The following is a 9,883-nucleotide window of genomic DNA, read 5'->3' as shown; positions in this document are numbered from 1 at the left end:
CTCTCCCGCTAGTCCCCAGCCTAAGAAAAGAAACCGACTTCATCCGACACCCCCAATCCCAGCCACAAGACCGCCCAGCCCCGCAGCACGAGCCCCGCCCCACTTCGGCAGCCAGCGATTGGGAGATGCAAATACCAGGTTCTCTGCCCAGCAACGGGTGACGCGCCGCCCGAGCGCGAGGCGTGGCCCGGCCGCAGCCCAAGCGGGCACCTCGGTGTTTACACGGGGCGGCCCCGCGCGCGCCGCAGCGGCCCGCAGACGGAGAGGGGGAGGGGTGGCGCGCGCGCCGGCGGGGCCGCGCGGGGAGAAAGACACTGGAAGGCGGCGGGGCGGAGAGAGGCGCGCGCGGGCCGCGGCCGAGCAGGAGGCTGCTAGGAGAGCCCGCGGGGGCCCTGGGAGTGCAGTTCCTCAGCCCCCGCAAAACAATGTGTGGCGTGCTGCGGGGCACAACTTGCCGGAGGCGGCGGGGGCGCGCCGAGCCCGCCTGAGACCGCGCCGCTGACCTTCTCCCCCCGCCGTCCGTTGGGCCCGAGCGCCCAGCTTCTCGCTCCCCAGCTCGCGGGGGCCGGGCCGAGCTGCAGGGCGGGGCCGCCCCTCCGTCGCTGCTGCCTCCTCCCCCACCCCCAGCCGCTGAGGATGCGGACGGCCCCCGGCGGCGTCTAGCGGCCCCGGGCCCAGGCGCGATGGTGCAGCAGCGGGGCGCGAGGGCCAAGCGGGACGGCGGGCCACCGCCCCCGGGGCCCGGGCCGGCCGAGGAGGGGGCGCGTGAGCCCGGCTGGTGCAAGACCCCGAGCGGCCACATTAAGAGACCGATGAACGCGTTCATGGTGTGGTCGCAGCACGAACGGCGGAAGATCATGGACCAGTGGCCCGACATGCACAACGCCGAGATCTCCAAGCGCCTGGGCCGCCGCTGGCAGCTGCTGCAGGACTCGGAGAAGATCCCGTTCGTGCGGGAGGCGGAGCGGCTGCGCCTCAAGCACATGGCGGATTACCCGGACTACAAGTACCGGCCGCGCAAAAAGAGCAAGGGGGCGCCCGCCAAGGCGCGGCCCCGCCCCCCCGGCGGCGGCGGCAGCCGGCTCAAGCCCGGGCCGCAGCTGCCTAGCCGCGGGGGCCGCCGAGCAGCGGGAGGGCCTTTGGGGGGCGGCGCGGCGGCGCCCGAGGACGACGACGAGGACGACGACGAGGAGCTGCTGGAAGTGCGCCTGGTCGAGACCCCCGGGCGGGAGCTGTGGAGGATGGTCCCGGCGGGGCGGGCCGCCCGGGGACAAGCGGAGCGTTCCCAGGGGCCGTCGGGCGAGGGGGCGGCTGTCACCGCCGCCTCCCCGACTCCGTCGGAGGACGAGGAGCCGGAGGAAGAGGAGGAGGAGGCGGCGGCGACGGAGGAAGGCGAAGAGGAGACGGTGGCGTCGGGGGAGGAGCCGCTGGGCTTTCTGTCCAGACTGCCCCCCGGCCCCGCCGGCCTGGACTGCAGCGCCCTGGACCGCGACCCAGACCTGCCGCCCCCCTCGGGCACGTCGCACTTCGAGTTCCCGGACTACTGCACCCCCGAGGTTACCGAGATGATCGCAGGGGACTGGCGCCCGTCTAGCATCGCCGACCTGGTTTTCACCTACTGAGCCCACCGTCAGCGGGGCGCGCACGCCCCCAAACCAGCTGTTTACATACAGGAATCAGGTATTGGGGCCCCTCGGAGGCCGAGGCTGGCACCCCATCTCCCGCACAGCCTCCCCCCTCCTAGACGTGCCCAACCCCCTTCAAATCCAGACATGCCCTTCCCCCGCAGACACACCCCAAGGCAGCCCAACCCCCACCCTTTCTCCGACATCCAAGCCCCTCCCCATCTTACCCCCTCCCGCACAGCCACCAGCAGCCAGCCCCCCCCTCCGATACACCTCCCGTCCTCTCCAAGAGACCTGTACCCCTCCCCCATTTTGCACACGCCCCTCCTCACGGCCGGAGGACACGCCCCTGCCCTTGCTCCGGACTCCCTCCGCCTTAGCCTGGCCCGCCTCTTGTCTTGTTTGGGGGGGCGCTGCAGCTGGGCGGCCCCGCGCCCTCCTCCCTTGCCCCTCCCTCCCAGGGAGGGGGCCCGTTCCTTTTCCCCGGGAACACTGGGATCCGCCCCCTTCTCGCGCATGCTTAATGCTTCTTGGGAGGAGGGAGCTGGTCCCAGTCGAACCTCAAGCCCCTGTCAGCCGATCCGGGAAGAAGGGGGGCGGATATAGAGCGATCCTGAGAAATCTTTTGATCCAGGAGCCACGGCTTCCGTTCAACCCGACGGGGCGTCACTGCCTTAAATGGGAGGAGCACTCGGAAGGGGGAGAAAGAGACTAGCCGGCCCGGAAGGGTTGATGTGGAGCTTGGAACTCCCAAGTGGCATAGCCCCTTTTCCCTTACGGGGTTGCCCAACCCACGTGCACCCACCCCTCACCGACTGCATGACTGCCTCTACAGCTTGTCTTGGTTCCAAGAAGCCAACCTTTCTTTCCCCCGCCTGGGAATTGGGGGCAGGGTCTTTCTCTGGAAATCCTTCAGGAGAGAAAAAGAAAACTCAGAACCAAGACACGTAACAGTTTGTTTGGGGACAGGGTCCTTATGCTCCACCACCCCCCAAGTGCCCTTATCACCTCAGGGCACACTCCCAGCCTGGGCTCCTTCCTAAGCCCACCGCCCCTTCCTGTCACCCAGGTCCCTCTGCCTACAGTATTCAGTGGGAGAAACTGAGACACGTTGGTACTAGGGGGTTGAGACTGAGGCATAATAGCAGATGAAGTGGCAAGAAGAGCCCCACTTTTCAGCAGCTGGCTTCAGAGAGACCATCGACTGGGCCAGTGAGACTGAAGGGAGGGTCAGAGCAGTCTTGGGCCGTTTGCGCCTAGCGCTGCTGCATCCAGTTCGGGGTGCCCTCGGAAACCCTGCCCCTGATGCTGTTACCCCTCTTACTCCAGCTCCCCGCTCAAGCCCCGCCCCTCCGGCCTCCCCACGCCCCATTTGCCCTCACTACCTGTATCTCACCGGCGTGTGTTCACCCTCCTGGGTGTGCACACACTCTCATTCACACACACAAATCTCAGGAACAAACGGTCCCAGAGTCCTCCGGGACCCCTGCCCAGGGTCTCTGCAGGTCTCTGCCCCACGCGTTCCCGTCGCTGACAAAGCCACCAGCTGCCTCCTTTAAGCTTGGTGCTCCGGCTCTGGGCCTTTTTGCGCGCGCGCTCTTTCTCTCTTTTTCTCTTTCTCTCTCTCTTTCTTTTTCTTTTTCTTTTTTTTTTTTTTAAAGAAAAACAACAACAAAAAAGACAATGAAAAATCCCAGAAAACGTCATGTGAGTGAAGAGATGTCACTGTCTGTGGTCTTGGAGAACTAGTCTCATAGCTGAGGGGAGGGGGCACTGGCACCCACAGCAGGACTTCTGCCAGGACTGAATAAAGTGTATTTGCCCCATCTCGCCCTGTGCTTCTACATGTCTTTGCCTTTCCTCAACCCTCCCCAAACAGTTTGGCAGATTCAAGTCCATGTGACTTAGCACCATGCAGGAAGAGCTGGGGGTTCCAGGGCAAGGAGGCACCTGGCCCCTCTAGGCCTCTCTGCTCCCTCTATCTCAGGACTCCTGGTCTTCATTAAGGATGGCAGACTCACCCCTGCAGAGGCCAGGCAGGTGACATGAATGAGAGAGTCTGGGTGGACACTGGCTTCATGACCCACTTCAAGGGGAGCAACTGCTCACTTCCTGCCGGTTGTGACCCTGTGGGAATGCGGCCCACTGTGGCCAGGGGGCTAGATTTTTCAAGAGAAGATGGAAATCTGGATGTTTCTGTGAACATCTCAATTTCAAAATGAAAGCTGAGTGAAATATTTTTAAATCCTTGTGGACCAAGTGAAACACGTGTGCAGGCACACCTAGTCCAAGGGGGCCAGTTTGACCCTGCCCTTAAGATTAAGAATCAGGGTTGAGCCACAATACCTGGGCTCAAAGCCTGGCGCTGCCACTGAGCACCTGTGTGACCTTGAGCATGTTAACTTTACCCTGACTCTTCTTTCCATATGTGTAACGCGGGGATGATAATACCTGCTTCACAGAGTAAAATGAAGTTCGAGGTGAGAAGCATTTAACATGGTGCTCCATAAATTGTATTATTCCATTGTCCAGAGGAGGAAACTTAGGGTCAAGGTGCAGAAGCAACCTGTAAAGGAGCTTCAAGCAGCCAAGGTCAGTGACAGGGCCCCAAATTTTGGTTTCTGTCTCCTGGTGAAGTGTTACTTCAGGGTGCTTGCCTCTCCCTCCCTGTTTGAATCTGCAGATGGTGTTAGGCTGGCAGCTCAGGGTGTGGAGTAGTGGGGTTCGTCCCCATGCCTAGCACATAACTGGCCCCCAGTGTAGATGTCTTGAATGACTGAAGAAGAGCAGCAGAAGCCACGGTGATTCCTGTCCATGAGATTCTTACCAGTGTGTTTTGGGAACTGAGACCAAGGCTTTTCAAAACTTTTGTCCCCCTACACCTGTCCGCCTAATTCTTCCTCTACCAGATCCAATGAATTCCTAAAGTTGGACAAAGCCTGTTTCCCCAGTAAGAACCAAGGCCAAGTGTGCAAGTCTCATTCAGAGGGTATTTGGGGACTGGGATACCCATAGATGCTTTAAAAGAGGACTAAAGCAGGTTTGGGAGGGCTGGGCACCTATAGAAAGGGGGCTTGGGGCCGCAGGAATTACGGTGAGTGCTTCCTCTTGGCCTCTGATTGGAAGCAAGATTGACCACAAATCAAAACAAAACCTTTAAGAAAGAAAAGGTGGAAGAGAGCCACTTCACCCAGGGCAGCCTGCATCTGGTGTCCGAATGAGCACAGGTGTAAAAGCCTGCCACTTCAGTTAAAGGTGGGACAGACACAGGGAGTACCTGCCCCCTCCCATGTCCTCACCCCAGGGCCCCTCCAGGGTGGCTGAGGCTTTGCCTGGCCAGCAGCGCAGTTTGGCTTCCTGAACCCAATTCTGTCTCCTCCCTCTTCTTTTCACAGGTGTTTATGCCTAATAAATATCTTGCACCCCAAACTCAGTCTCAGTGTCTGCTTCTGGGCAACCCAGTCTGCAGCGGAGGGTGGAAGGGGCTGGATAAAGGGAAGGGGATCACCGGCCCAGCAATTGCAGCTGGGCACCTCTGATGCCCACTCCCTCAGGAGGAGTCTTGTTTCCACCAACACCGTCAGCCCCAACCTCGGGGCTGCACGCTTTCCACCCTTTCCAGTCGGCCTCAATTAGAAACTCCGACCTCAGCCCACAAGTCACTCAGGGCCCTCTGCTGATGTCATTCGCATTCGCATTCGCAGTCCCTCCCCTGGCCTAAGCTGGAGAGAGAGAGGCTAAAAGTCTGTGTTTGCCCTTCACGATGCCCTGGGAGGGGGCAGGGCAGGGGGCATGTAAAACGCCAGGCCTGAGACGGTGCTAGAGTACTGCAGGCCTTGGGCAAGCGCCTCCCTTCGCAGGCCTTAGTTTCCCCCGGGTGATGCGGGGGAGGAGGAAATACGAATAGAAGGGAGACCATTTATTGTTATTTTGGTTCCTTCCATTTCTGAAGGAAATGGATTCTGACCTGTGAAAGGTGGGGGCGAGACCTGCTTATGTGGACTTTGGGGACTCCTAGTGGCTGAGAGGAGTAGGAAGCATTGCTGGCGCGCCTGTGGAGAGGTTGCAGGGTGTGTCCCACTCTAATCCCCCTCCATTCATGCTCTCTGATACATCTCTGGGTCAGGTTCCTGGCCGGGGCTATTTGAGCTATCTTGGTTCCAGGGCTTTAAAAACGCCTATACGCTGATGTATTGGCCATCTATTCCTATGTAACGAAATGCCACAAAGTTAACCGCTTAAAACAACATGCATTTATTATTTCATAATCCCTGTGGGCCCGGAGTCCGGGCATGCCTCAGCTGGGTTCTCTGCTCAGGATCTCTCAAAGCTGCAGTCACGCTGTTGGCTGGGCTGCATTCCTTTCTGGAGCTCAGTGTCCTCTTCCAGAATCACGGGGTGGCGGGCTGCACTCAGTTCCTTGTGGTTAAAGGACTGAGGCCCCCATTTTCTTTCTGGCTGTCAGCTGGTACCACTCTGGATTCCTAAAAGCCACTCAGTTTTTTTCTTCACAGGCCCTCTCTCAGTGTGGAGGCTTATTTTGTCAAGGAGCAGCAGGAGAATCTTTCTGCACCTTCAAGTCACTTGGCTCAAGGAAGGCTCTCTTTCAAAGGGCTCACCCAGGGAAGTGGTCCTTTTGATTCACTAAATATCAACTAATTTAATCACATTTACCTTGATCACATTTATGAAGTCCCTTCACCTTTGCCAATAATGTAAGCTAATCACAAGAGTGACATCCATCATGCTCCCGGGTCTTACCCACACCGAGAGGAAGAGGTTATGTTGGGCACGCACACCAGGGGGTGGGAATCTTGGGGGCCATCTTAGAATTCTGCTTATCATAGCTGTAGCTTCTCAAGCTTATAGCTCCATCCCGACACTGCCAGACTCATTATGTCTAGCTGCCTTCTTGTCGTCTTCACTGGGATATCTAATCGGCACCTGAAACTTGGCATGTCTAAAAATGAAGTGTGGTTTCCCCAGTCCTCCCAAGCCTGCTCCCCGACCCACATCTTCACTTCTTCACATATTACTTTAGCTGGCCTTTTAAGGCCAGCAAACTTGACTCTTCTTTTCCTCATAGCTTCATATCCCTTATAGCCTATTTGTTCTATCTTCAAAATGTGTCCTGTGTCCTATCACCTCTCACCTTTTCCATGGCCACTCTCCTGGTCCTGGCCCCCATCATCTCTTGCCCAGTATCCTTTACCAGCCACCTTGCTGAATTCCTTGCTTTCTCCTTTGCCCCATTCAGTCTTGTTACCAACAGAGCAGCCAGAGGAATCTGTTTAAGCTATAAATCAGACCATATACCGTCTCTGCTCGAAACTCTCCAATGGCCCCCGTCTCATTCAGACTAAAAGCAAAAGTCCTCAACAAGGCCTGTGAAACCCTGTGTGATCTGGCGTGTGGCCCACCCTGGGACTCATCCTTGCTACTTTTTCCTTCTCTCACCATGCTTCAGCCACCCTGGCTTCCTTGCTGTTCCTCAAAACTGCCAAGCACACACCCACTGCAGGCCCTTTGCACATGCTGTTCATTCTGCTTGAAATGCTCTTCTCCCAGGTTTACTCTCTCACTTCCTTCAGGTCTCAGCTCCAATGTCACTAACTCAAAAAGATCTTCCCTGACAGTTCATATAAAGCATCACCTCCCCTTACACTATCCCCTTACTTTGCTTTATTTTTCATAATAACATTGATCACTATCTGGCATTTATCATATAAAGTTTTATTTTGTATGTATCTCTCCAATTAGTATGTAAGCTTCATGAGGAAGGAATGGCCTCTGCACTGGGCTCCATGCCTTAGCTCATTCAGTCACTCATTTGCTCATGCATGCAACAAACATTTATTAAGGGCCTGCTTTTCCACGCTCTGTGCTAGGTGCTGGGTGTACAAAGGTGAAAAAAACAGACACGGTCCATCCTCACTGAACCCTCAGGTCTGGGGAGCAGAAAGACCCATAAACACAGGGGTGGAAATGCATTGATGGAGATGGACAGTGGGGCTGGGGGGACACAGAGGAGGCCCTTAATCCAGACACGGAGCAGGGTGTGGTCAGGTCACCTCCTGGAGGAGGCGATGTTTAAGCTGTGACTGAGACCTCAGTGCATTGTTGTGGTTTTAGGACACGGCTACAAGTTCTTTGACATTCCTCCCATAAATTTCCTTCCTCTTGAATCTGGGCTGGTCTTCATGATCTACTTGTAACTACTAGAATGCAGGAGTGAGGCTGTAGGTTTCCAAGGCTAGTCACTCTGAACCACCGTAAGAAGTCCAACAACCCTAAGACTGTCACATGATCAAGAAACCCCAAAACACGTGGATGGACCACATGCAGGTGCTCCAGGTAATACAGGCACTGCCAAGGCTCCAGACACACGAGTGAAGAAGCCTTCGGATGATTCCGTCCCCTAGTCACTCAAGTCTTCCCAGGTGAGGCTCAGCCACCATGGAACGGAAACAAACTGCCCCCTCTTGCGCTGTCTGAATTCCTGACCCACATGAGCAAAATGAAATGGCAGTTATTTGCACTATTCAGTTTTGGGGACAGTTTGTTATGCAGCAATTAGAACTAGAATAGTAGGATGAGGCAGATATAGGGGAAAGATAAAGCTTTCCAGACACCAGTGAGAGCAAGTGGGAAGACTCGGCAAGAGAGGCTGACATGGAAGGAAGTCGGTTGTGGCTGGAGGGGTTGGTGGGGAGAGAGGAGATAGACTGGCAAGAGCATGAAGGGCCTTGAAGGCATTTAGACTTTATCCTGGGTCTCCAGACTGCAGCTCAAGGGATCTTCTGAACACATAAATCTGACCACTGCTGAAAACTTTTCAGTGGTTCCCTATCACCTTCAGGATAAAGTCTAAAATTCTTGGCCTGGCATTCAAGGCTCTTTGCAGTTGACTTCTTTACTGTCTTAAAGACTCTTCTTCAGCTATCAGCTCTACCCAGTGAAAATGCCCTATCATGCCATTTGTCTTTGCTCTTCTTGAGAAATTGGAGGGACTTTGGGCTAATCACTTTGCCTTTTGAGGCCTCAGTTTCCCCATCTGTACATTTAGGTGGTTGGACTAGAAGTGTTTAAGAACATATCCAGCCTGGCTTTCCAGAAGCCTATGGAACCTTCCTGTCTAGCTTCTTCCAGGTTGCCTAGCAATGAACGCCAACACTCTCCCCCTTCCTCAGAGGTTTCTTAGCAACCCAATTTCTCACCCTCAATTGTTTTCAGGGTTTCCTATTAACTAAATGAATGTCAAGTTCTGCTTTTTCTCCTCCAAAATAATCTGAGACCAAAGAATCTCTTTGGAGACCTGGATGCAAACCCAGAATGGAAAGAAGCCTGGGTTTGAGTCAGTGGATGATTTGCTGTAAGACTTAAAGAAGTTACCTGACATCTCTGGCTTTTATTTCAGATTATGAATACCTATCAGGCACTTTCCCTATTCTCTTGTGTGTGTTTGAGTCAACTACTAAATTTATTCACTCTTTCAACAAATCTTTACTGAGTGCCTACTCTGTGCCAGGCACAGAGAAGAACTAAGAACTGTCCTAAGAACTGGGAATTCATCAATGAGCAAAACAGACATAATCCCTGCCTTCATGGAGCTTACACTCCAGTGGATGGAAACAAACAATCAATAAACTGATAAATCTATACAATAATGTCATGTAATGAAGGCGGTAAAGTATGAGGAGAGGCTACTATTTCAGACGAGGTGGTTGCATCAGTCAAGAGAGGCTAGGAAAGCCGGGGGAGGAAGGGCAGAAAAACCCTGGCTTCTCCCTTTCTCCCACCCACCTCTGCCTCCCATTGGCTGAGCTCAGCTGGAGGCCAGCTGGCAAGGGAGGCTGCGAAATACAGCCTCCAGGGGTCAGCTCTCCAGAGCAGGGAAAGAACAAGGAATTGACTGGAAGGCAACAAGGTCCAGAGCTGCCTTGTGACCCTTGGGATGTCCACAGGTTTTTTCAGTTCACTTCCTGCCTATAAGCTGTTGGGGACCCTAGGATCTTTTTTTTTTTTTTTTTAACATTTTGATACTTTAACAAAAATTGTGGTAAGATATACATAACATAAAATTTACCATCTTAATCATTTTTTAGGTGTACTGCTCAGTGGCATTAAGTAGCCACATTGTTGGGTAACCACCACCACTGTCAAAACTAAAACTCTCTACTCAGGAATCCGATAACTGCCCATTTACCCCTCTCTCCAGCCCCTGGCAACCACCATTCTCCTTTCCGAATCTATGAATT

At 54.7% G+C, this 9,883-nt stretch overlaps 1 protein-coding gene across 1 annotated transcript; it reads left to right on the top strand.

The window, feature by feature from the left end:
* The first annotated feature begins 260 nt into the window (after positions 1-260).
* SOX12 (SRY-box transcription factor 12) lies at positions 261-3,457 on the top strand. The gene has a single exon (XM_057529980.1). It carries the CDS (start codon positions 684-686, stop codon positions 1,620-1,622), a length of 939 nt encoding a protein of 312 aa, XP_057385963.1. The 5' UTR covers positions 261-683; the 3' UTR covers positions 1,623-3,457.
* The last annotated feature ends 6,426 nt before the right edge of the window (positions 3,458-9,883 follow it).

Source organism: Balaenoptera acutorostrata, chromosome 15 (genome assembly GCF_949987535.1).
Source record: "Balaenoptera acutorostrata chromosome 15, mBalAcu1.1, whole genome shotgun sequence".
Classification (NCBI taxonomy): Eukaryota; Metazoa; Chordata; class Mammalia; order Artiodactyla; family Balaenopteridae; genus Balaenoptera; species Balaenoptera acutorostrata.
The sequence above is the reverse complement of the archived record's forward strand: the minus strand, read 5'-3'. Positions and strand labels throughout refer to the sequence as shown.